This window comes from Chamaea fasciata, unplaced genomic scaffold (genome assembly GCF_029207755.1).
Source record: "Chamaea fasciata isolate MVZ Bird 193981 ecotype frontalis unplaced genomic scaffold, bChaFas1.0.hap1 SCAF_8, whole genome shotgun sequence".
NCBI classification, from domain to species: domain Eukaryota; kingdom Metazoa; phylum Chordata; class Aves; order Passeriformes; family Sylviidae; genus Chamaea; species Chamaea fasciata.
In genome coordinates, this window is record NW_027094093.1 from 3,193,203 (window position 1) to 3,220,775 (window position 27,573).

At 44.0% G+C, this 27,573-nt stretch overlaps 1 protein-coding gene across 8 annotated transcripts in view; it reads left to right on the forward strand.

Annotated features, from left to right (window-relative positions):
* The first annotated feature begins 322 nt into the window (after nucleotides 1-322).
* LRRFIP1 (LRR binding FLII interacting protein 1) overlaps nucleotides 323-27,573 on the forward strand; it is a 101,401-nt gene continuing 74,150 nt past the window's right edge. For 2 of the 8 annotated variants that reach the window (XM_066189407.1, XM_066189408.1), the window contains exon 1: nucleotides 348-483. In XM_066189407.1, the coding sequence (XP_066045504.1) occupies nucleotides 394-483 (90 nt within the window). In that variant the 5' untranslated portion in view covers nucleotides 348-393. Of the gene's footprint in view, nucleotides 484-27,573 lie in introns of all 8 variants that reach the window. The other 6 variants (XM_066189411.1, XM_066189412.1, XM_066189414.1 and 3 more) reach the window with 5 other exon arrangements.

Genomic DNA, 27,573 nt, shown 5'->3' on the forward strand with positions numbered 1-27,573 from the left:
AGCGGACACAAAGCCCCAAACACAGCCCGGTTTCGGGCGTGAGGGCAGCGGACACAGAGCCCCAAACACAGCCCGGTTTCGGGCGGAGGGCAGCGGACACAGAGCCCCAAACACAGCCCGGTTTCGGGCGGAGGGCAGCGGACACAGAGCCCCAAACACAGCCCGGTTTCGGGTGCGAAGGCAGCGAGCGGACACCCCCAGGCCGGTTTCGGGCGGGCGGGAGGCAGCCCGTCCCCTCAGGGCGGGGGGCGGCGGCGCATGCGCGGGGCGGGGGGCGGTGACGGCCGCGCCGGCGGAGGCGGCGGAGGGAGCGGGAGGGTCGCTCGGGGCCGGCGGGCAGCGGGTCCGGGTTCGGCTCCGGCTCCGCTCCGGGCCGGTCGGCATCGCCTCACCATGGGGACGCCGGGCGCCGGGCGCAAGCGGCTGCCGAACCGGGAGCGCCTGACGGCGGAGGACGATGCGCTCAACCAGATCGCCCGCGAGGTGAGCGGCGGGAGGCGGCATCCCCCCTTCTCCCTTCTCCATCCTCCTCCCCTCGCCTTCTCCCCCCGGGCTCCCGGGAGCGCCGCGCAGGCGCCCCCGGCCACCGGCACCGCGGCGGCTCAAGGGCGAGGTGGAAACCCTCCTTCACCGCCGCCTGTGCCACCATCCCCGGGCACCGCTCCGGGAAGGGCGTGCGGTGCCGGAGCCCCCCCCCCCCCCCCCCGCTCCGGCCCCTCCGGAGGGAACGTCCATCACCAGCCACTGCCGCCGAGATTGGTGCTAACCACGGGAAACAGGCCGCTCGGGTGTGTTATGGATGCGGATAAATCCTAGAATCGCAGCGTGGTTTGGGTTGGAAGGGATCCATCCCAAAGATCATCTCGTTCCAAGCTCCCTGCCGTCAAACACCTTCCACTAGACCAGGTTGCTCCAAGCCCCGTCCATGCTGGCCTGGAACACTTCCAGGGATGGGAGTGAGAAGTGAAAAGCAGAATGCTGCAAGGTGGTGCTGGGTGTGGGCATAAGTGAATGCTCGAACTTGGAAACTGATTTTCGTATTGCTGCCCACCAGATGCTGCATTGTGCTCAATGTGACTTTAACCTTCTAAACCAGCTGATTGCTGATGCTTCCTGCCCCCTTATTCTTTTTATGCACGCTTAAATTGGTTCAGTGGTAACCGAGATAATGTGAATTTGTTTTTTGTGTTTATTAAATCTGACAAAGTCTGTTCTCCATCCTTTCTGTGGCAGTCCTCCAATGTGGGAAAGGGGGATAAGCAGCCCTGGGGTTCTTTTCCAGTAGGAAGCCTACGGCAAAGATGGAGAGCGATGGTTTACAGGAGCATGTAGCCACTGGACAAGGGGGAATGGATTCAGACTGAAAAAGGGCAGGGTTAGATGGGATATTCGGGAGAAATTCTCCCTGTGAGGGGTGGGGAGGCCCTGGTTTAGGTTGCCCAGAGAAGCTGGGTCTGCCCCATCCCTGGAAGTGTCCAAGGTCAGGTTGGATGGAGCTCTGAGGAACTTCATCTGGTGGAAGGTGTCCCTGCCTGTGGCATGGGGTTGATCTGAGGTCCCTTCCAACCCAAACCATTCTGTGATTCAGTGTCTAAACTGCTCCAATGCTGCTGCTGAAGGTGGCCGCTCTCTTCCCCTAGTGTGGGTTATGTGTGTCAGCCCACCTGGTGTTGGTATGACCCCAGGATGGGTTACAAGATAAACTTGTATACAAGATAAACAGTTGCTCTTCTGGAGGAGTTTTAGGTCTCTCTTGGTTTCCTTTCCTGATTCAGAGTTGCAGCAGGATCAGGTGAATGCTAATGCATGGCTTATTTTTGGTGTCACTGGCTGGTATAGTGAGTTAGCTGTGTCATCGTGCTCTTTATTACCACCAGTGACTTTCCAATTGTTGGGCACCATTTTCAGGTGGTTTGTAGCATCTTTGAAATGCATTCATTAGGCTGAGTTTTTTGAGAGTGATTTACTGTGTTCTCTGAAGGCAGATTTTTTGTGGCAGGTAATGAAAAGGTTCCTAAGGATGGAGTTTGAGGTAGGAGGACAAGAATGTCTCATGTCCTGGACATGAGATAGCAAGTAAGAGTCATTGTGCTGTCTGTTAGAGTCATGATTTGTTCTGGGATGAGGGTTTGAATTCCACAACTGTGTCCTGGCTGTGCTTTCATTTGATCAAGGAAGACATCAGTCTCCTACAAGGAACCCAGCTGCTCTTTTCTGTTGCACATTTTTCTCCCACTTTCTCTTTTTTTTTAATCTTAGATCTGCTTTTCCTTGCATTGTGTAGTGGTTTGAGGACTCGAATATTGTGGTGGTTTGTGGTGGTTTGTGGTTTGGGTTTTTTTTTTCTTTTTTTCTTTCTCCTGGGGTTTGTTTAAAGGACAACTCCATTTGCTCCAAAAGCCCAACACAAGCATGTCTTTTATCTTTTCCCTTGGGTGCTAAAACTGTGAACTGCCAAGTTCAAGGTTCAGCATTTTCCCATATTATTTTATCTATTTGCATTACTCTTGTCTCAGAGCATTTTAATTGTTTTGTTGTTTAACTGCCTGTTCTCCACACAAAGGATCCCAGATGAATCCTTCTGTATGATCCAGTCTTAAAATATGTCAACTAAGCCTTTTGTCTCTGCTTAGCAAGGATGTTGAGAGCCTCCATGTTTAGAAGGTGGGAGGGTCACTGATGTTTTGGCTCTTCCAGCCTTCCTCACGGGTGTTTAGGCAAAGCTGGGAAGCAGACATGTTGCTTTTGCGCATAGATTTTTCACTCCTGTCTTTGCTTTGGTCCTTTGTTATCCAGAAGCCAGAGGTGCTGGCAAGTTATTTGCAGATCCTAGAGTCTCATTTGCCCTATGTCCAAATGGGAGCCCAAGAGAGCATCCAAACTAGATTCACAGAGGTACCTTTTATTTTGTGGTTGTCAGAGTATTTTGGCAAACCCACCGTTCTCACTCTACCGTGTGCTCCTATAAGGAGACAGCAAGACTTGCAAGGACTTTTTGAAACTCCTGCCATTTGAATATCAATTTGTTTGGATTTGCAGCTGGAATGTCTTGCTCTGTGTCTTGCACAGACCAGGAGAGAGCCTGGCGTGGTGAGGAGGGCAGTGAGAGCGATTGTGAGGGGAAGTAACTGAGCGAGAGGAAGGAAACTGTGAGAGTGAAGCATCTTGTAGTGGCAAGGGTTTAGTAGCAGTATTAGTCACGTTAATCAGTAGTGGTTTTAATGTTTGAGGCAGTTTCTGAAGTGGTTTATAGCCTTTTCTAGACCTATTCAGAGTAGAGGCAGAAGGCGCAGATCGCTTCCATCAGGAAAGGGTAGTGCTGTACTACCAGATCTGGCTGCGGGCTTTGACGGGCACGGTAATTAAGTGGATGGCAAGTATGTAAATATAATTAACACGAAACATGGTGTTCTGAGTTTCTAACAGACTTACAGACTGCCACTCAGGATTTGCTGTTCACACACCTGGCTTGTGCTGCTGAGCTTGTTTTTTCCCGGGCGTCAGCGCTTGATCAATGATCGGCTTCTCCGCTTTCAGGCTCGCCTTGACGCCAGTAGATTATTCCCTGTTTAGCTCAATGGAAACTTTTGGGCTCTTTCATTCCCCTCGGTGAGCACATGCCAGCAGTGTTTGCAAAATCAAGCAGTTTGATACTGCCCAAGGTCTGTGCCAGCAGAGCCAGCGGGAGCCGCGTGCTGCGCACTCGTCTGTCCGCACGGAGCGCGTGTGGCTCAGGAAGGCACAGTCCTGCCCAGCTGAACCTTCCAGGAGCTGGCTTCCTGCTTGGGATTACATGGCTTTGATGTGATTACTCGAGACATTGTTTCTAGGGGATTTTTTTTTTTTTTTTTTTGCTAACTTCCACTCTGCTAGCCGCAGTAATAATTGTTAGGTGAGCTGGAGTTTTGCAAATCCAACAAGGAGCTGTGTAAATGAGATATTCCTCTTGTAGGCAGATAGTTACTGGGTTTCGTTTTCTTGAATGAGGAAGGACAAAGTCAATTTCCTATTTGTATTATGAAAGTAACTGACACCTTGTTTTGCCAGAGTTTTGCAGACAGATGTGTGTTACACTGCTCAGAAAAATAATCCTGCCGTGTGTCCTCTCTGTGCTCGAAATCTTCATCCACCATTTTACAGAGCAGAGCGCTTTAGGTAGTAATTAATTTGAAGTTAGTAATTCAAGCAGCATAATTTCTTTGTATTGTTAAAGAAAGTAATGTTGCCAGGGATGTGCCTTCACTCTTTGTACACTTTATGTCACTTTCAAGAACTGTCACCTACATCTTTGTACGTACATAATTATTGCTTTTTGAAAAACTAGCACGATCTGTTTATGGATCCTACATTTCATTATTTCACCAAAGTAATCAGTTTGGGCATTGACCTGTATTCTTAGTGATTCAAAAATCGGGATGTTACACTGCTATGAAGGAGCAGAAAGTGTTGCTAGTTAGAAAGAGCTCAAAATGCAGATGAAACCAGCCAGCCAGGTTTAATGGTTACAGTAAGAAGGCATTAAGTAACTTCAATAGGCTAAATTGGAGTTTAGGGATTGGTGAAGAGATGCTATGATGGTTGAACGTGGAACCTGTTAAATTGAGGGGTTAATTTGGAGGAGAAAACTCTGTTTTATACAGCAGTTTGGATGACTTCCGTAAATAGAGATGGAAACAATTTGGTACAAATTGAAGCTAAAGCCAGCAGAGTGGCTATTTGTATATGGGAACACAAGCCACACAGGCTTTATTGAACTGTTATGCAAACCAGAGCATTTAAAGCAGTGTGTTCCCTAAGGATATACTTCCTTAGGATGTATTCCCTGTGTGTGAGATCTGGGTGCCTCGTTAGGGTAGGGGTGGAACTTTTTTGAGCAGTATTTGGCATTACAGATGTGTGAAGGCTTTTGTAAGCTGGGTGAATGTTCCAAGAAAAGCCCTTAGAAACAGCCTGGCTTATGTAGCACCAGTACTTGACTTATTTTTTTTTTTTAATTGCATTACTTGCTGCCTTTATGAGTGTTAATGTATGATCCAAACAAATGATCTGAAAAAAGCATGTCTGGCTTTTCTGTTCTAGAACAGAAAGTTACGAAAGCTAGGGATGCTCTTGGAGGGCTTGACTCAGCCCGGCTGACCTAAATATAGGAAGGAAGGAGGACTTTGTAGGTGATGCTTGCCAGTAGGGCGTGGGGAATTGTTCCAAATTTGAGATGATTTTATGTGGCAAATATGCTCTTCATCAAACGCTCCTTTTCCCCTAATGCTTTGCATCCGTATATCCAACAAATGGCATTGGCATCACTTACAATCTCTCCCAAGGCAAATGTGTGAAGGAGCAGCTTAAAGGAGTGAGATAAAAAACTGAAGACCCATCTCATGTTGGTTAAGTGGGTGACTGGAGCCTGTCTTACAATCTGCCTCTCAACTTGAAATAATTAGTTGCCTTTTTTTGTGTCCGTGCCTGGCCTGAGTCCCCTTCAGCTGTTCTCTTGCTGTCTGAGGAAGCAGCTGTTTAGGAACTGTGATTCCTGTTTCAGTCAGGCAAGGGACTACTGGTAGGATTAACAGCATGGGAAGCCCAGCCTCTGTCTTTGTAAGCCCAGATGCTGAGCTTGGCTGCAGGATATAACACTAATCATTACCTCATCTAGAAGGATGTTTTTCCAAGCCTGTTGCTGGATAAAGTTGGAGCTCAGATGTACTTGCAAGGCTTTCAACACTGGGATTTGGTTTTTTTCTTTTTTTTCATCCTTTGCTTGCAAGGACCATAATCCACGTAGTATTTTGGGCTTGTGAAGCAAGGTATTTGTCCCTCCTGTCAAGTCAGCAGGTTGCCAAGAGCAGTGAATGTGTCTAGCTGCTAGACTGGAGCACTTGTAGGCAATCCTTAAAATAGCAGCTCTGAAATAGCAGCTGTGGTCTCGCTGGTGCTGAAATACTTTTTGAGGAGAAGCCGCCCATTGGAATGGCGTTGGGGGGGAAGGGGTGAGGGAGCTGCAGTAACCCAAATTTTCCTTCAGAAAGGTGGCTTTGAGGGTCTGTATTAAACCAAAGGGAAGGTGCATGGTCACTTTAATACCAGAAGCAGAGAAAGCTGCCTAATAACTGGTGCTCTTGCACCTCTGAATCCACCACTGGCAGCGCCGGCCTTGCATGCAGTAGAAGAAGCTGATTTTTGGGCTTCATCACACAGGAAAGATGAGGGAAGTGCTTAAGGGCTTCTTGTCAGAAGACATTTGTAGCCTTTAACTCCCAAGACATTCTCCTTCACCTTATTTTAGTTACAGAACAAGAGGTAGACTGAAGAACTTTTCCTGGCTAATGCTGGGAAAATAAACCGGTGTGTGCACCGAAACAAGAACATTACATCGGGCGAAAATGTATTTCAAAAGCATCCTTTTGGGCAGGCTTGGTGTGGAAGTAGTAGGTTGCAAGAAATGTCAGGCAACTCTCAAAGACTTGGCTGTGGAAGATTTAGCTGTTGAACTCACGGTTTTGACGGTCTGCAGAGAGGGTACAAAAGTCTGGGAAAACACGGAAGTACCACTTTGACGTTGGCAGGAGTGTGCCTGAACTCTGCCCACTGGGAGGGTTTGACAAGTGTCCTCACCTAGACCTCAGCACAGAAGGCATTTCTGATTAATATTTGGATGGTTTCTCCTTCTGCCTTTAAACAAACTCAGCTAAGTGGCACGAGGTGTGAAGGGCACGGCTTGGGAAGCATTTCCCAAGGAGCAGGGCTTTTATGGCCTAACCAGCTGAGAATTTTGGGTGTTGAGAGGGGAGAAGACGCAAACAAACTCTGACTAATGGCGTTTCCAGAACTGAGCATTGCTTGTTTTGGGATGTGGATGTGTGCCTAAACCAAAAACTGGGCAGAAATGGGTGGATCCCTGGCTAATTGAGGCAGTATCCTCCTCAGAAATTATTTGACTTGCACCTGAGCATTCAGCCTGCAATTCTGTGCTCTGTTCCTCTATCCCCTCAGCGTTCCATGTTTTGCTGTAGGTGAAGTTCTGATTCACTGTGTGCTACTTCAGGGTGTGAAATTCTGAAAGGAGAGATGTTTGTCTTCGAATTGTTTGAAAAGATGTTGGTTTTAAACTCAGACATAAAAATGTGCAAGTTTTAACAGAACTATCTATTTCTGGGTTGAGGAAGGTTGGATGTTTTGGGGTTTGGATATACTTGAACATAAAGGGCACAGCTTTGGTCTAAAACTTCAAGTGACTGGTTCTGTCTTGAAAGTTTCACTGAATACATTGGAGTAACTTTTATTAATTTAAGGACTTAAGATCCTGCTTGATGCCAGGAAAAAATGAGTGTCTGGGCTAATTGCTCATTAAAAATGTCTGACCTAGAACTGGGAAGCTGATTGCTTTGAGGGGTGCTGTCAGTAGGAAATAGCCTGGGTGTGATCGGAGGAGAGGCGGATTTGCTCGGTGGCATCTGCTTTGCCCTTCTGTGTGCCTGTGAGCCAGCTTGGCACGGGCTGTGGGTTTATCCACCTAAACACTCCTGCAGCTTCTCGGAGCTGAGCTGGAGACAAGGAAAGTGATCTGAAAGCGCCAAATCCGAGCTGTGTTCCTGTCTCAGATGCGGTAAGGAATGAGGAAGCCTCTTCATTTCTTATTGCTTCTACTCCTCCCTGGTTTATCACCTCTGTCCTCCTTCCTGCACACTGCTTTTCTCTGCAAGAGCGGAGTTTCTTCTGTCGCACAGCTTAATCCTCATATTAGGCTTGCAAAAACACCATGTGCCTTCTGGTTCTCTGATGCTTCCCGAGCTCCTGTGCTCCTGGAGAAGACATTTAGATTTTGTTTTTGTGTTGTGTGTTGCTGTACAAGAAATCGGAGGCTTTGGTAAACCATAATCGCCAGGTGCACCACCATGGCCATGTTCCTATTTTTAATACCTGCTAATTAGGTATGATAATTAGTGCTTGTCATCTTTAGCATGTGAAGAAATGTGAAGTTGGGTCTCAGGGCTGCAGTTTCCTTTCCTTATAGCCGTTGGAAGGTTTCTGTGGACGAGACTGGAATATTCAATTTGTCTCCAAACTTCTGTTAAAGAAATAGCAAGATGCTATCTCCAACTGGCTTCCTCAAAAATAGACCTCTCAGAGCTGGGCTTTTCCTACCATGATGTCATTACTTGCAGTTCTTGGATGTTATTAGTGTCAGATTGATTTATCTCTCCCAGAACGGCCGAGTTTACTGGAAGAGAGTTCCACAAAAGGAGGTTTTTTTGTGTTTTTGCCGGTGTAGCTGTTTGGGCAGTGACTTGTGTGTTAATATTGCCTGCAGTGAAGTGGTGATGCCTCTGTCCCACTGGTGATTCCTTGCAAACCATTCCCCCAGTCCAACAGATGCTCTGCTCAGACAGGGAATGTAAAGGAGTAATATTTCTTCCCTCCTGGTTTCTGCTTGTGCGTATCTTGTGACCTTTCTCTTTGCCAGCATCTGATTTAAATTTAATATTACTTTTTTTTTCCCTTTGCCCTCCTCTTTTGAGTACTTCCTACGTCCCAAAATAACCTTTCTCTAATCCCACTGCATACCATGTTTAGTTGAGTCTGTCTCCTGTGTCTGCCTTTGCCAGCCCTTTCCAGTAGGCAGAAATGGAATACAGGACGATCTGGCACGCTAAAAGCTGGGTCAGGTTTTTAAACTCATTCCCTCAGGTCAGATGGATTTCAGGCATCCCCACTTGGGTCTTCTAATTCTGGAGCATTTATCAGCTAACATGCTGGTATGACAGGAGAGCAAGGAAAGGCTCTTGGTGTGCTTCACATGCAGAAAAATCCCTGGGCTCTGGTCTCCTATCGGACTCTTGTAGCTTCACATTTTTTCCCTTTTAAAACACATGTTGCTTCAGAGTCAGATAGTTGAGATATGTCTGTTTTTATCAGTGCCAAAGTGTTGCAGTCTTCACACAAACCATGGAATTGTATTTGCTTCTGCTGACTACAATCAGAGGAAACAGCCTACTGCTTTGTTGGTTTTTTTTTGTTTGTTTGTTTGTTTTTTAAATCTGTATTTATATTTTATTTCTCTCTGATTGCAAACTTGAAGTTCTTTCAAGGGACTTGCCAGGAAAACAGTAGATACAACTTTCTCTGCTCTTAGGAAGCAAGTCAGTCTTTTGGTGGTTTACAACCCCTGTTTCTTTGCTGGGCAACTGTGCATTTCCCATAAGCTGTTTTCCTTAAAATGTCCGTTCTCCCATATGAAAAATGTGTGTGTTGGTCTTGGTTTGCTTCCTTTGCTGCATGTGCTGCCGGGCTCTAAGAGGATTTACACTGACAAATATGTTGAAGCAACATCTGTTGGAAATGAAAGTGGGCTTTTGGGACATGTTTTGTGATACCCAGAGGTCACGCTGCTTCATTGTCTCTTCCATATGAAATTGAAATCTGCCCTGATGTGAAATGAGTGTGTTGGAACAGTGATGTGACCTAACCTTTACGTGAACTGTGGAGGAATCCAGGGGCTCTGGGAGATAGTGTGGATACAAGAGATAATCTTGGTATATGTAGAGGATGTCACTGTTTTATTTATAGAGGGTTACATAGTGTTTTTAGGAATATTTGTGCATTCTTGTTTAATTACCCTGGGGGGAAAAAAAAAGTCATTATTTGGTGAGCTGGAGCAAGTGAAGAAACGTATGTGCTGGTGAAATGCTTTTGTATCACTGGTGGAATAAGCACATCCTGTCAAACTTGGCAATAATTTTCAGTCAAGAGGTAACCCAGAACTTTCTGTCTAACCAATCTACAATTTTAGCATTAGACCATAAAGATCAGTGGGTTTGCAGTGCTGTTACAAAAATCTAGCCTCGTTTTTTTTAGGGGAGACTGAACCTGTTAGAACAGAAACAAGCTTTTTAGAGATCTGAATTATCTAGAGATGCTTCTCCAGGGTCTGCTACCTGTGCTCCTGCAGTCTTCCCACTATAAAATCAATACAGTGCACCCAAAAAAAGTCTTGGATGCTCAGTGAGTTACAGCAATCAGGTGTAAACCCCTTAGGAATAACCTTTCTAAGATTCCTTGCTGCACCTCAGGAACTGGTAGAAAATTCCCTTAAGGGAATTGGGGTTTCACTGTAATTTTCCCTAATAGAACGTGATTCTCCAAGGGCTAAGCTTTTGCTGCTGGCCTATCCCGTTCTCTCACCACTTGTTGTTACTTTGCCATTTTTCAGACACAGCTGCTCCTGACTTTAAACTTACAGGTCGGCACAGTTTGAGTGTTAAACAGGTCGTGTGGCTGAAGATACAGTTTCTAATTGCGTCTGCTGGATGGTGAAGGCTGTGAGGGGGAAAATGGAGCAGGCAGAAGAAGGAGCTGCCCGGGGGCGAGCTGCCTTGTGCTGTTGTTGCATTGCAAGTGGCATTCTGTGGTTTCCAGAATTCCACTAAAACAGCTGTGCAGGTTGCTCCTGCTGTACCCCTAGACAAAGGTGTGTGTAGCCCAGTGGCACATTTCAAACTGAATTAATTTGTTAGTGAGGGTTAGGACGCAGATTCTCCAGGTAATCCATTACTGCTCAGACCCAGTTTGGAGGCAGTAATCCCGTCCCACCCCCACGCAAAAGCTGTCCAATCGTTTCTCAAACAATGCTGCTTTTTTAGCCCTAATCCCAGTTGAAGGGTGGTTCAGCGCCATCGCTGGGCTCTGGGCAAGTCCTCTTGACATGTCCTGGCTCTCTCTCGGGGAATTCCTCTTCCCAGGAGGGAGAGGGTTGTGGAATGATAGCAGCATGAGAGGGTAACTCCTGTCTGCCGACCAGGTAAGACCATCTCAAAAATTTTTCAACTGGTTATAGTAGCGAGATACGGAGGACAGTGCAGTTTTTATTTATTTTTTTTTTAATTTATTTTTAACAGGTCTCTTAAAATTGCTGGAAAAGTGTGAATTTTTAAAAAAACTTGTTCCCTGTGAAATATCCTTCCTGCGCTTTTTCTGCAAACCGAGCGTAGGACTTGGCTCCTCTCCTGGAGAGCCGTGGTTTCAGCACCGTTGCTAAATGTTTGAAGTTTGATATTTGTGCTTGAAGGACAGAAAATCCAGTACAGCATGGTGTGGTGGAAGCTGTTATCCATCCTCTGCAGCATCCAGCTGTACCAACAAGAAAAGTCTGGCTTTTTTAAGGTGGTTTCTCTGCATTTAGTCACTTTCCCTTATATCGGGTTTGCTCAAGCAGGTTGCGGCATTCCCTTGGTCGATGTTACAAATGGAGAATTTCAGCCTGTAGTTGGAGCGTTCTGGCTTTCCCTTGAGAATACAGTAGCCTGAGGGAGAGCTGTGGGCTATTTCCTGTAGCAGAATATCTCAGTTAACCAGATGCACAGTCCCTCTGCAGTAAGGTGGTGCAGTTTGAAGAACTCTGTGCAACTCTTTCCCACCTGGATCTCTCCAAAACACTTGTTACACAAAGAAGTGGTCCAGAGCTTAACACAAATGTATAGCAGTGAGGGGAATGAGAAACCACTATTTTTTACAATAATTCCCTTGTGTATGGTGATTATTATTTTTTTTTTTTAACAGGAGTTTCTCTCATCTGGTGAATTTGAAAACATGGCTTGTTTTATGTATAAAATGAAAACAGTCGCTCCTGGTGACATCTCTTGTAGGGTCCCTCGTGCAATATATTTTATATACTGCACTTCTGATCTTCTCCAGTGCTTATGATGACTCTGGGCTTTTCTTTTAGATTTCACATAAAATCAGTGCAGTTGGAGAGGGTGAAAAACCAGTGCCTGGCAGCTTGTAACCATTACACAATATCCAACAAAACAGCGCATTGTAAACATAATAAAACGGTCGATTAATGAATTGCTTTATTAACTCTAATCAGTCTAAAGAGCTAAATTTAATTAAATCTGCTTGTGGGTGAGAACGTTCCACACATGGAAGGGTGCACTAAAGGTCATCCCCTGTTTTGAATCTTAATGTTTGCATGTAAAAGTTTGTTTTGTCTTTCATTTGCTTGAGGTCAGGTAGGGATGTGCCTTTAAAGATTTATTATTATTAATTATTTGAAGAGGTTTTGTCTCCCTGCCTTTTTGGGAGAAAAACTAGAAATATACCTGTAAGGCATGAGGAAAAGCTTTGTCTATTAAATATATGGAATTGTAGGTATTTAACACTTTTTGGAATGAGAGCACCGTGTAAAGGGGATGGAACCCTTTGTTCTGATACTTAAATGTTTCTCTTTTGAACTCCCACTGTTTAAAGTACTTAACTGTAAATAGTAATTTGTTTTTTTAAATATCTCGAATTTTAGGTCAATCCTTTCCAGGGCAAAAGGCTCTTAAAGGAGGAAAAAGGAGAATGTCTATTTTCAGATACATGGCTGGGAAAGGAATATGCCACTGAGTGCCAATGAAACATTTTTCACTACTAAAAAGTTGTCTTGGACTTATTTTTTTTTAAAGGATGCTCAAACAGTATTGAGTGTCCACATTTCTGAGTGGCTTCTACAGCCTTATCCTTTGTTTGGACATTTTTATATTAAATTTTGGAAGTAGGCTCTGGACATCTGCCTTACCATGAGAGTGTTCCAAGACAGTGCTTTTTCTCCTGCTGTCAATGAGCTGTGGGATTGGGGATCAAAAATGAGGATTAGACTTCAGGAAGTTCCAAGAGCTGACACCGTATCAGGAAATCCTGCGTAGCAGCCAAAAATCTGAGTGTCACCTTGGGAAGGCCTGCAGAGTTTTACAAATTCGATCAAGGGTAACTTTGTTATGCCTGTGTTATACCTGTGTTATGTTACTGCTGAAAACCTTAGGTGTTTTTATTTCTGCGTGGGATAAAACACACACTCTTCAACGAGTAAATGCGCGATGTTTTCTTGGATGCATTTTCAATATTTAAAAAAGAAAGGATGGGGAGGGAGAGGGGGAGAAAAACAGAGGGGGAAAGGTGTGATGCTGGTAGGGAGCAAAGGAGCAGTTGATAAGGTCTCATGGTAGCAGTGGTACAGCTTTGTCAGCCCTCATGGATTTTGTCTACTCCTGGGCTCCAATCTTTGTTTCCAGGAAAGGCTTTGCTAACTTAAAGAAACTCAATAATGAAGTGTAAATGGTAGGTGCGATGGCTTTCTTTCAAAGACTCTGTGCACTTCTGCTCCTTGAGAATATTATGTGGTGCTTTGGTGCTTTGAAAATAACTCCAAAAGGGGACTTTTTTTTCCCCCCCTCCTCATCCAGGAGAACTTGGATTCGGCGTCAGGCAGGCTGTATAATTCAGACATACTGTGCACCAGACAGGCAGTTTATATATAGCAGCAACACACTTCTAGTACTCTCTTTAATGTGCTAAGCTTGACAGAATTCCATCTGAGATGCAGTAAGTGGTTGCTCTGGCTGGATTTGCCAGCTAATGAAGACTGGGGAAAGGAGGGGAAGTGTGCCCTGGCAAATAAGGGAAATGGAGATAATTAACATCATACATTGAATTGTTTCCTTCAAAATATTATACATGCTTTCAAAAGGGGTGATAAAGTAGTTATGTGATTTATTGCTTTATTTATTTATCGTCACACTCTGCACTTTGCTTTTGCCTCAGTTGTACAACAGGAAAGCAGCCATGGGACGCAGTGAGATGAAATATTCATCCCAGTGCTGCCAAACCAGGGCAACTGTAGAAATGGATTTAATTTCCAATTCGGTAGTGTTTCAGGGGGTTCTCTGTGAAGTGTGACCTGATTGTGCAGGGAACACCTTGGGAAGTACAGAGATGAGATTTTTTTAAATCTAACAAAATGGCCCTAGTTGACAATCTTCTATGCTTAGTTATTTATTTGATACAGCTTTTCTTGCACAGTAGTGCTGTTGTAAATGAATTAGCCAACTTAATAATTAAAAATGATTGACTAAATACTCGAAGTATAAGTTTTAGGAAGAGCCACAAGCGACGCGGTGCCGAGCCAGGCAATCGACACTGGGGGAGCCAGATTTGAACTCTATCGCTCCAAATCCCCGTGCTTCACCACTCCTGTTTTAGCAGAGTCCTGTTTTATACTTTTTTTCGGCTGAGTGGGAGGTCTTCTTGCTCCTCTGTTGGTCTTATCCTTTTAGCATATTCATGTATTTTTCTTTCCTTGCTGCCGGTCTGACGAAAAGTTTCCCAGAACAGGTGAATAATTAATTCCCTTACAGGAATTCTGTTTGGGAATAAACATCTTTGGTGATGAATATTATCTTCTCCTCGGTGCATATCGAATGCATATCACTGGGACCTTGTCAGACAAAGAAATCCTTTGGAATCATTTTTTTGGAGATGGCTTATCCTTGCTTGGTATCTGCATTTCTCTTCGCTTATCACCTGATGCAAACCGCTTTTTTTTCCCCCGTCACTGGCTTGGGTTGTACAAATGCTGTAGTTTCAATTCTTTTGCACGAATTATTTTGTAGCATGTATTACAGTGCAATAGTGCAAGCTTTTAAAACCAGTCCTATTTTTATAGTACATGAAAATACTTAGGCGGAGTGGGAGTCAGCAATAAATATTTTTATTCTCTAAAGTGGTGGCTCTTGGCCAACTTCTGTGCTCTTACTTATCAGCTGCTGGTCTTAATTCTGCTGAACTCAAACTGTTTTTTTTTTTTAATCTCTGAGAAGCAGGAGTAATTATTTATGCATGATTCTTGCTCCTGAATGTTGTTTCATTAATGAGATGCTGCCCTTCCGTGGTTCTTGAAAGGAGTTCATTCAGGGGTCTGGCTGTGCCACTGCCCTGTGTGACACCATGCAGCTCAATCAATAGAGGTGTTGGCTTCAAAGTGTCCTTATTTTCCCCTAAGTTTTATTGAAGATGGAGTCCCTTGAAAGATTATATGGCTGGCAGTACTCAGTATGATACATTTTTTTTTCCCATAAAAAATAAATCAAACTTTGAGTGTAAAGGTCTCTCTTAAATAAAAGATACCCGAAGTGGGGGCTGGATCTAAGCACAGCAAGGAATTTTCACTGTGTTGGTTTATTTCCTCATCCTGCTTGGTTGCTTATGCTGTGAGATTATGCTGCATAAAAATGAAATCCCAATACAAAAAAAAAACCCCAACAACAACAACAAAACCCAAAAAACAAAAAAACCCCAACCCCCCCCCCAAACCCCCAAAAAACAAAACCAAAAAAATTCAAAAAAAACAAAACAAACAAAAAAACCTAACCAAAAAAAATACCCCCCACACTTACAGCTTCTTAGAAGTTTGTCAGTCAGTGCTTATTTTAGAAATGGACTAGTTCAGGGGTGTGAGGGAAAATTATGGTAATGCCACTGAATGCTTCAGTAGTCAGATGTCAAAGCACTCTGCATTTGTTTTGCTTGAATGCCATTTAATTGTTGTTGCTTTTGGAAGATAATGTTCTGCTTTCTCACTTTCATGCATCCCATGCTGGCATCAGCTGTCTCCATTATGGAATGTTCCAAGCTCATCAAATCCAGAAGTTTCAGTCTACTTTTTGGTTACTCTTAAGTGAAGTGCAGAAAACAAGAGCCTGGTTTGTCTTGTTGTCTGGTGGCTTTTTCTACCTTAGCTGGAAATTCCAGGGGAAAGGGTTATGGCTGGAATCGAAATGGAGAATGAACTTTCCTCACGTGGACGTGGATTCAAACCCAGGGCAGAGTGATCCTGGCGGAGAACTCTGGGAAAATCTGTCAGATGCCCTGTTGTGCAGCTGTTACACTTACTCAAAAGAGGAAGAAAGGGAAAATGAATTGATTGTGGTGGAAAAAAGGGGAGGAGAAAAAGGAGAGAGGTGTTCTTATACCTTAAAATATCTTTGAAAGCAAATGTTGGTGTTGATTTTACCAGCTGCTTGGAAGTTGTGCCATAATTAAGGGAGGAGACATGATCCTGTAAACCAGGAGAGAATGAGAGCAGAACCCAGTTATGGTGCATCTTTATCCCCCTTTCCTAATTCCCAAGCAGTTGCTTCCCTCTCTTTTCCTGTTGTTGGAGAGGTAAAGCAACGTTGGCTCTGTCACCCTAAGGTTCTCTCTTCTTCCCCTCCCTGCTGCTAACTCCCATTTACACCCAAATGGCCAAGTTAACCCCTTAGAAGAGGAAAAATAATAACTCTTCTGGGAATGCACAGTGCAGGAAAACTGCTGTCCTTTCATTTTTTTTTTTTTTCCCCCTTTGGAGTTTGGATTTTGCCCCAGCAGTGGAAATGTACTGAGCGGTTATCCAGGCTGAAGTAGGTCAGAGTGTGAACTGTCTCAGTCTCTCTGGTTCAGGTGTCACAGAGCTTTTCTGCTTGCTGGCTAACTTTCAGTTCCATTCTGAAACAGATTAGAGGTTGTTGGCAGCTTTTTTAGGATTCAGCGTCTTGGGTATTAGTGAAACCATTGCTGGAAATGCTTTTTTGTTTCTTGAAGAAGACCTATCTTTTCCTGCCTGGATTTGGCAAGATAGGAAGCCAGAATTGAAGGATTATTGAGATGAATTGACTGGAAGGTTAACCTTGCTGTTGAGAGTCGTTCACTATCTCTGTGTCAGGATGGTTTTAATCTAGTGCTGGTCTCTAGCATCTGAAATCTGTTACAAAGTGATTACACTGAGTGGAATTGCACTTCAGAAACCACAGCCTGAGGTCAGCAGAAATTGCACCAGGCCTTCTTTCTGTGAGTATAAGCTCCCTGGTGCAATGGATGTTGTCTTAGGATACTTCTAGGAGACAAGGGTGTATTCAAAAGCAGTACTGATTTATTAGCAAAATCTAGAGAAGATGAGCTTTTGTGCTTGGCAGTTCTTCTCCTCCTCTAATACATCTTTTTTTCCAGTGCAAAATCGAGATTTTGTGTGTGTGTGTCCGTCCCCAAAGTTTGGCAAGTTCAAAGTACATAACTTTAAATATTTAATTCCGGAGAAGAGAATCAGTAGGACTTGTGAATGAGGTGCAAGAATGGACAGGACGAGCCAAGAGATTCCTAATAGTTGTGGCTGCTTTTGTATGTAGTGCACCTTTCATCACTGCATTTGGACTGGAGGCACTTCCTCACATCCCAGATTTTTGGCATCCTGGCTCTTCTCTTAATCTAGCTGCAGAAGCGTTAGACCATGATTGCTTAGCAGTAACCTCAAAGAACTTTTGGAGAAGAAGAGCTGGAAAAGTACCCTGATAAAGTTCAGGAGCAGAACTATCCCTTCATCTGTTCCTCCCACCCTCAGAGCCACCAAGCTGGACATGTGAAGTGTGTGCAAGCAAAGGGGGCAACAAATGACAGCTCTGAATGGGCTGGGAATGCTCGTGTTCACTTACTTCTGGTGAAAATTTGTGGTGAAACAGTGAAAAAAAACTCCGCATAGAGAGCTTTGCCTTTTGGCTGTAGCTGAGGCTTTCTCCCGTGCAGGAAGGCTGAAAGCTTCTCTCATTTCTTTTACAAGTTCATGTTGCAATCACTTGCCGTCTGAAGCCAGAGCCTTGTCAAAAAAGACATTGAAGATGACAGCTGGGAGGTGAAGAACTGGCACACCTTAAAGGGGAGGGACTCATCACACTTGTTGCTGTTCAGATTCTGTGCAGGGCTCTCTGAAGACGCTGCAGATGCAATGTTAACGTTCCCATGTGGGCTGTGAGAGTGAAGTCTGAGGGACAGGAAATCTGAACCGGCCTCTGCTGGAGACCTCCCTGTGGTCCCCCAACCTGGCAGCGCCAAGTGCCCCCCATTTCTCCTCCTCAAAGGCGGCAGTGTCTGCTTTTCCCAATTGTGACAGTTCCCCCTGATGCTTGCAGTCATTCAGGTGTCACTCCTTACCTAAAAACCAGATTTCTTAATTGCTGCAAAGTATCAGTCGAGGTCTGAGCCTAAATATATCCCTGATTTTAAATTTATGAAGCACGGCATTCCAAGCAGATGTGGAAGTAAAAAGATTTATATAAAACCTTGAGAGAAGAGCATCAGTTCTTTCCAACACTTCCTCAAAAGCCCATTTCCTATCTCCCAGTGAATTTTGAAAGGGCTGTTTCAGACTCATAGTTGGGTGCTAAAGCTTGTCCACAGAGATATTCGTGTTTACCGGTTTCAGCTGCTCATTGCACTGAGTGAAGCAGTTCCATCATTCTGAGCAGTTCAGGATGACAGATGATCAAATGGATTCTTTAAAAAAATAACAACCCCAAACACAAAAAATCCCCTCAAAAAATTACTCAGAGCTTTGATTTGTACTGGTAATTATAGCTAAAGACCTCTCTGAGTCTTACAATTAACTTTAATAACCTCATAAATATTCTCCAAATATAATTAAGGGAAATTACATGTTAGGGAAATAAAGATTAAGTGTCTGTGTTGGTGAGGACTAATAGGCCCTAGCAGAGCTGTGATTTACAAACAAGACCTCACAGAGAAAGCGGCATCTGTCTGGGAAGGATTTTGTTGATACTTCTAGTTTGAGGAGATAGTATTGTTCATACACCTTGTGCGTCAAAATTAACAGCTATATTGGATAATTTAAGACTGGTTAACACTAATATCATCAGTCTCTGCTTGGATTTTTGAAGTTTTGTGAGGTAAGTTCAGCTTGAACCAGATCTACTCCCCTTACCCTTTTTCCCATTGGATGGGTAGGGCGAGAGAATCTTCCCCAGAGTCATTCCCAGGCAGGGAGGCACAAATAAGGAAGGGCTGTGTTACGAGAGGGAGTTATGAGAGTTATTTGGAGTTGGTGGACAGCTGCAGCCCTGTGCTCTCGTGTGAATGGTTTCCTTTTTGTCACAGTGCTTATTTTAATGAACTCCATCTGCACAGAGCTCGGCCCATCACGGAGAGCAGTTCATGATCCCTGTGGATGCACTGTGGATGCCATGAGTTGTCCAGTCTATCAGGTTGCACATGAAAGCTGGATATGAAAACGAGCTCGTAATCTGCGCAATTTATTTTGTAGTTAACTCCCTGGGGGTTTGTTGTCATTTGGTTTTAATTTTTTCTTCTTTTTCCTCCCCTCCCCTCCAAACAGCCGTGATGATAGTGGCTTGCCATTTGGGATTTTCCTGCTGTGGAAAGTAATTTTCTTTCTGGAATCTCTGGTTTTACTCAGATATTGGTGTAGAAACTCCATGTCCTGTCCTTCAACCTCTTGCCAAGGCAAATATGACAAAAGGAAATACGGAATGGGATTATTTTAAGGCAAATTCCATCTGAAATCAAGGAACTTATTTTAAAACAGAAACAAGGCAGCAGAATCAAAACAGAAATAAGAAAAATAACTTAGATTTGTTGATAAGACTTGATTCTTGGCCTCAGCTTACTCAGGTGAAGTTGCTTTTGTCTCAGTCTAAATATATGAAGGATGGCATCCAAAGCTTACTGGGAATATATGGTGCAGCATGTTTTCCTTTTCCTCTGCCATAGGTTGCACATAAATCCTCAAACAGCTCACCACACCAAAAATAAGGCTGTATAAATATCTGAGCACATGGAAAAATACCTCTCCTGTTGCTAGCACATCAGAAATTAAAAGAATTGGACCCTTTGAGGCACTAGGCGGGGACCTCTTAAATTAGTAACAATTCTCTGAACGCAAACATCCAGGTTTTTAGGCAGATTTCTGGAAATGAGCAAGGCCGTGCTGGCACCGAGATGACAGTTCCTAAGTAGTATTTCAGAGGAAGTATTTGTCTGAGGGCTTGAACAATTTCCAGCAGCTGACATTTTGCAACCAGAAATGTGCCAAATTAGGTAATTTACGTTGCTTTTTCACTCTTTGTGCTCCACTTGCTTCCCCCTTAGATCCCAGCATTGACACAGAGAATTCCTGACTTAATCTGTGTCTGCCTGAAAGCATAAATTAGTCACCTGAGCACTTTTAATAAGCTTAAAATGACACTGTGGAAGGGAGTTAGTCTTAGGCTGTCGCTGGTGGGATCTGTGAACTCTCACCTGCAGCTGTCAGGTCGGTATTGATAAGGAGTTGCCATTGCAATTGGATGCCTGTGATAACAATTAGGATGGAAGAGATGCAGAAAAGAAACCCAGCTGTTAATCCGGGAATGGGTTTGCTGGCGGAGGCTTCTTGCTGCCTCCTTTTGGACACTTCCTAATAACTTTCTATCCTCCTTGTATTGTGGTGCCCAAAACTGCAAACAGTAATCTCTGCACTCGGTAATCTCAGTCTCCCAGGCAGATTTAGGAGCGCTCTCAGTGCTTTCCCTGTTAATGAAACGTTAATTCCACCTAGTCCCCACAAATCCCGTGGAAGCAAGAAAGGGAGAGTATTTTGCAACTTCCTCTGATGGGCATAGCTAAGAAGGTGCTAAAATTTAGGATGCTGTAGCTCCTTGGTCCTGTTCTTGAGGCATTTCTTCAGTTAAAGGTTAAACGTGACTTCAATATCTTAATCATCAGAATACAGGATGTTCATTCCTAGATTTTAGCCACAAACCCCCCCCCCGTGCTCAGCTGAGCTGTTTGTGTGTGGCGTGGCCAAGTCGCATTTCTGTTCAAAGGAAGTAAAGTTTAGATGGATGCTCTTGTTCTCCTGGTGGAAGCAAGAATTCATGGCTGTCTCTCCAGGCTGCTTTTTACAGCATATGTGGCTTTCATCGCTTCCAGCCCTGAAGTTGGGAATAAAAACATTCTTTCAGGTGAAATGAAGTGTTCATGAAGAATTTAGCCTGTATAGGTTCTGCTCTGTGGGACTGAGCTTCCATTGCTCCCAGGGTTGTGGGTGGGTGGACAGTGGGGGTGACTTTAGTTGGTTGTTTTCATGAACTTATCCCTTTTTCTGTTTGTAATAAACACTCCGCTCAGGTGTATGGACAAACTGTCAGTTGGCAAAAATAAAAACTAATGCTAAACAAGAGGTGAGAATAAAGGGATTGTGGCTGGATTAACCAGGATTTTGCTGGAGAACTGGGTTAGAAAATCACTGTATCGTGTGCCAAGGTTCCCGGCTGGTTGAATTTGCTGAAATGTTAAATTTTAAAAATTGTAAAACTAAAACAATTACAGACCCTGCTTTACTAATGGTGCATCTGATGGGTATTTCGGATTTTTACATACACTGTTGTTGATGTTGGATTAAGTTTAGATTTGGAAAAATCAAGACACTGTCCATTTTAAAATGCACTGTTCTATGTGTTTTATATACCTGTGTGGTAACAAAGCTTAGTAACTTTTTACTTAAAAGTAACTTCATTCCTAAGTCCTCTGGAGCAGCATGAACGCTTTGAAACCTATCAGCTACCAGTGAATTTGAAATCAAAAGCCTGAGGCACAAATCTGTGAAAATATTCTCTTGACTGTCTAGTTCTCAGTGACATAAAAACCCCGTCTCTGTAGTCGTCTGCATTTTTTTAACATCATGGTCATGCAGTTAAGGGTCAGCTCAGAGACCTTGGAGTGGTCTCCCTCCACTGTGGCTCTGTCACATCAGGGCTGATGTGAACATTGCACAGATCCTGATCTCGTGGTCTCTGAATGCCTGAAGGAAATGACTCCTGTAGGTTTGCATCCATGAAACTGAAAACTTGTTTATGAATATCTGAGGAAAAAAAACCAAACATATTTGCATTCATATTTAAAAGGTTGATTCTCATAATTTCCGGTCTGAGCAGCGGTTGGTAATGGTGGTGACAAGAAGAGACCAAAGTAATTTTAAAGTACATTTTAAGGTAATAAAAAGAATTTCTTAATAAATTTTTTTATCCCAGTTTCTCTTGGAAATGGTTTCCTGGAAAGCCCAGTGATGTGTAGATGGGCCATTGCTTGGGAAGCTGGGACTGAGAACGCCTGGGGGAAGTGCAGTGTGAATCTAATGGAGTGATCTTTGAGTGCTTTAGTGAGCACATTTTAACGATTAAAAAAAAAAAAAAAGCACAAGAACTGTGTTGAATTCACGATGAAACGCCCCTGTAGCACAAAGGGTTTAAATGTCACTGTGAGGCATAAAAGTCTTGGTTTGAGGAGAAAAGACTATTTTTATACAGCTCGTGTGCTAGAAAAAATGTGGTCACATACTGTCAATTCTGATGCTTCTTTAAGATCAGGAATATAATATTCCACTTATATTTAGCAGAACTATGGCTCTGTGCAAACACTCGAACATTTGTTCTTTGTGTAAAGGCCATGGGCAGCTCTGTGGGGTTCAGAACAGTGCTGGTGCCTTTTGACACTGAGGGGCTGCAAAGGTGGCCTCTTAAGTACTGTTCATGTTAAGACAGCATAGAAAAACCCGTAAAAACCCGCTAATAATTGTATTTATAAAGTGCATTGCTACCTACCAGGCAGGCAGGAATCCGGTTTTGGAGGGTGATGTGTGCTGTGAGGAACATGCAGCTTTCCAGAGTCCTTTCCTGGCTTTCCTGTCATCAGAAAGGCATTTGCTCGTAGTAAATGCATTAAATGACACTAATTTTAGAACTACAGGTCAGCACTTAAATTTGTTTTCTCCTTGTTAGTCCCACAGCTAGATCAGGCCCTAAATTTTATTACAGGACTTCCAGGTCTCATTTCTTCTCCTTGTGCCAGAGCTGTCTTTCACACAAGCGAAAGAACACAGTTGTCGCCAGTTTTGTGCCCTTTATAAGTCAGATTCCATTTTTTAACACTTGAATCATATTTCCAGCGCTAGGGTGGTGCTTTTCCCCCCTTTCTTACTCAATCTTCCCTTTGTTCCCGATCCTTTATTTCTTTTGTTAGCGGTTGAAATAGCGGTTGCGCAAATCAGCGGCGTTGTCACAGGGAGACTTCACAGCGGGAACGTGATGAAAAATGGCCAGGTTTCTTTTTTTTTCCTTTCTTTTTTTTTTTTTTTTTTTGTGGGTTTTTTTGTGTTTTTTTTTTTTTTTTTTTGATTTTGTTTTTGTTTTGTGTTTTTTTGTTTTGTTTCGTTTTTTTGTTTTTTGGGTTGATTCCTTGGAGCAGCGTGGCTCCCGCAGGAAGCAGCACCGGTGCCATCTGTCCCCTGTCGCTCGGATCCGTGTGGCCGGGGCCGGAGCTGTGGCTGCTCCAGGGGACAAACGGGATGGGTGGCAGCTGCCCTGCCTGCTCCGGGCATTCATTCCCTAAGGGGATCGGATCAAGCCGTGCCTGCGGAATGGGAATAGCGCAGGAGCTACGCGTTCAGCACGGGAGAAACGTGTGAATTCCTTCTGTAAAAGCCAAAGTGAATATTCAGGTTGTGCGGCTGCCTCTGTGGGCACCCTCTGGACAGAAGTTTTTTAAGGGGTTGGTGATAATCGGCCTATTTAGGGTTCTTCCTGCCGCAGGGGAATTGGTGGAAAAACGTGGCAGAGGCTCAATCCTGAGCGTCGCCAGGGGTAAACCAACCCTTCATCTTGGCTTGGTGGTGGTGAGGGATGGTTGTTATTGCAACTGGTGTAATATCACAGCAAGGTTCAAAAGCTCGAACGGATCCAGGGAGAATGGTCAATACTCCCAGCAGTACAGTTCTGTGGGATTTACAGGACTAATAAAAAACTGCACAAAGAGGGAAATACGATAAACACTTAAATTTCCTCATAAAAGGGATGGCTGGAATGAAAGCTGCACGATGTTTTGCTGTAAGGAGGTGGGAGTGTATGACTTTACGGTGACTGTGATAAAGCTTTCCTTTTCCAGAGTGTATTTAAGCCACGGGAATCTGCATGAAAATGAGGAATGTATTCTAGGAGTAGCATACTAAACCTGTCACCTACTTTGCTGATTATGTGCCATTTTGAGAACAAAAGCTAAACCATGTGAAACATCTAATGCAGAGCAAACTCCCATGTTTAATCCTGATCAACTAAGTGGTTTATTTTATGTGGGTGATGACATTGGCCAGACAAATCAGGTACTGCTGAACCTGTAATGGTATCAGTGGTACATTTGTGTTGCCCATCACAGCTAGAATCCTTATATAGGCAAATATTTAGACTGGGAAGTTGTGATCTCAGCTAAATGTCACCAAAGCATCAACATTTAAAAGGATATTTTATAAATAAGAGATGAAAAATCCTTATTTGTGAAGAGTAAATATTGCAACCTAGCTGCAACCGTGTTCTGTTACATTTAAGTGGATAATTTATCTCCAAAGGTGATACCTGGTGAAAACAAACTGAGGGCAATTTTGTATCAATCTCTCCAAATTAGTCATCCTGGTTGTGTTTTTAGTGGGAGAATAAGTCGGAGGAGATCAGATCATCAGAAGTGGTTCAAAAGTGGCCACGGGAGAGGCGGACTTGTAAAGCATCAGCGTGTGTGCACCGCGTCCTTTGCAGGGGGCGGTCGGGCTCTGCTCTGAACTGGGACGTGGCATCTCCCAAGCCAGCCTGGGATAGGACCCTGCAGAGCCAGGGTTTGTTCTGCTGCCCGAGATAAGCTCAGCAGGTTCCGCGTCTGTTGCGGGAGTGAAATCCCATCAGTGCTCACGGGGAGACTCCTGGCTGGGATTCGGTGCCTGGTGTTGGGAAGTGGGACAGTGGCTGGGAGAGCTGCTGGGCTGGGCTGGGCTGGCTGCCAGGGCCCTGGAGAGAAGCTGCAGTGGCCAGCAGGAAGGCTTGCATCCATCTCCAAGGCATTCCTTAATGATGGAGTTTTGTGGGTGTTCCTCAATGAAACCGCTACACATCCCTGCTCCTGCTGGAAATGTCAGAGCAAGGGCATCCTTGCCTCCCACCCCTCAAGGCAGTGGTTTTGGTTTTTTTTTTTATTCCTAGACTGGAGTGGGAGAACTGGCCAGTGAGGAGTGCAGGCTGGGCTGGGGCTCTGTCCTGGCTGCTGCTTCCCCAGTTTTCAATATCAGCTCTCAGCTTTCAGTCTGCCATAAAGCAAAAGCTGATACGTGCCTAATGTGAAGTGGCTTGTTCCTCTTGAATTGTACATTGCCTAAATTCTTCAAAAATAAGCAAATGAAGTTTTTCTTTCATAGCTAAAGAGCTGTTTTAGGTGTATATTTCTATGTGAAGTTTCCTTGGGATGATCCTCTACACTTACTTGTCCCTTAAATATCCTGTGGATCAGTTTTTATCCTGCTGTTCAGATGAAAAATAATATAGTGGAATTTTTTTAAAAAATAATAACACTTAGCAATATTCTCTCACATCCTAATTTCTAGATGCTAAGTGGGCCTTTGAAATGGATTGCACTGTGACCTGTTCTTGTGTGTAACATTTCCTTGTGCTGGGATATGAGATGTAGCCTCTTAGCAGGTGTAGCACGATGTGAGAGGAACTCTTTTTAAGCATGAGCATTTCCAAGCAGTTTTTTGCAGCAAAACAGTTACAAAGGCATTTTTGTAAAAACCTGGGCTGTTTATCATGCTTATTCCTAGTATACAGCTGGATTTGTGGCAGAGCTGCTTCTCCCGTTTGAAGGGATTTAGCCTTGCTTTTCCCAGGCCTGCGCCATGGATTTGCATAAGCTGCAGTTATACACTCCAATGGCTTTTCCCGGCTCCTTACTATGGGCTTTCAGTGAAGCAGGCTTTGCTGACTGCAGCTCTTAGCTGGGGAGCGTCCCCTGAACGTTGAAGGTGGTTTCCAGATAACCTTGGCATTGCCAGGATTTCAAAAGCCCTGTCAGGTTAATACCAGTGGAGCTCCACAGCCTTTCCCCCGCTGCGTGGAAGGAGCAGTGACTGACTTTGTGATATTGCTGCCCACTGAGGCGACAGTTTCATTAAGTGAGTAATGGTGTGAAATCTGCAGCCCCACGTGTTTTATTCAGAGGAAACCTTAAACCTGCTGGTAGCTAATGCATGGTGTAAGCTGGATGTATTCCTGTGCCGGCCCAATCCTCAGCACCTCGAGCTTCTGGCTACACTTAAGCGTGTTTTTCGGAGAAAGAGTTCCCTTTTTTACTTTATTCCCTGCTAGAAACTGTCTGAAGAAGTGGCTGGATAGCAGAAAAATTGCATCTCCTAGATAGAATGAGGCTTGATGACCTCAAGGGGGCTTTTTTTAAAAACTTCTTTTTGGCACCTTTATCTCCGTGTATAAATAGCTCACAAGCCTCTTCCTCGGCATTGGCTAGATGTAAAGTGGTGTTAAATGCTTTTGGGAGGTGAAAGTAGGCTTCCTCAGTTCCTTGCGGATGGAGCAAATCCAAGCTGCGTGCTATATTTACACACTTAGGTTCCTTAGCAGATTTTATTCCCTAAGTAATACGTGCTGATTTGCTGCAGCGTATTTAAGATGCACTCCTAAGAAAAGATTTTTAAAGTTGGGAAAAATGTTTTGTTACATCAGTTTGCAGCTGCGTGCTGTCAGCAGCTCCATCTTAATTTATTCATGCAATTTTTAAGGTAACATTTTGGTCAACAACAAGTCTTACATCTCTTGAAGGGTCATTTAAGGTGGTCAGGTAGTGCTGCTTCCCTCCCTGGTGTTTGCTGTGAGCAGCTGAATAAGCTTGTCATTCATGCCCTTGAGCCTGCACTGATTGATTTTTTTGGAATTGGCTTGGCAAGGGTACATTTTTTCTCAGCTCACTGCTTGTACCACAGGAGAATTTCTCGACTGTATAACGTGCCCTGGCACCGGATCCTCCTGGAACTCCCAGGGAAGCACAGGTGGAGTTCACCGGGGACAAACCCATGGATTTATCTTGCAAAAGGTCACCAGGAATTCTCAGTGACCTCAAGGAGACTTTTTTTTTTTTCTCCTTTCAGGCAGCATCTCAGGTTTCAAGGAGCTCTTGTTGCTTCCCTGCTTAATTGGAGCTGTTGAGCCGTGGAGATTTGCCACCAATTAAGGCGTTACTGACATGGAAGGCTTTGAGGTCTTCTCTCCAAATTTTAGTTGGTTTAAACTTTTCTGCTGTCTGACTGCCAGGTGACATGGCTGTGAGCATCGCTAAAACTTGGGAGAAGTTGCTGTTGAGTCTTTTCAGAAATGCTACTCTCCTTGAAATTGTTTTCAGGGCTGAGTGGATAATGGAAATTGTTCTTTGTGTTAACTTCCTTATGGGTTGGTTTTTAATATAACCTAAAACCCTACTTTAGCTTTAGGAGTGAACTGTGTTGTGATGATTAACGTTTGATATTAATATTCTGGAATAATTTACAATAAATCTTCTGTTCTCTGGCAGACATGCCTCTAAAACCTGTTGTTTTGTCTGTAGCTCCAAGTATTTCTACATCCATAACAGACAGCTTTGAAAAATCAGGGGAGCAGTCAGAGCTTTCATTAAAATCTCTGTTGGGATAACTGATGTGTGCAAAGTCTATTGCCAAAGGAACCCAGAACATGTAAAAATGCCCTGTGTGGTTTGGGGTTTTTTTTTGTGTCTGTGATATTGGCACTGCGTTGGATTTTACAGACGAATGTAAAATCCTCATTTTTTTAATGATCAAAGGCACGGCTCCAATTCAGATCCCTTCTTTCCTCCCTTTGTCAGTCAGTAGGATGTGCATGCAATGAAATAGCTGTTGAGGTCACTGTGGGTAATCCCAGAGGGAATAACCTGGGAAAGGAGAGCAGTAACAAAAAATAGCAGAGGGATGAGGAGAGGACCAAGCACACCCTCCAGGAGCAGCCAGAAGAGCTAATGATGGGTTTCAGCTGTGGTTCCTGTGTCAGTGACCAAGCTCAGCTGTGCTCTGTTAGCCCTACGTTGCCCTGAGGTACAAAAAGA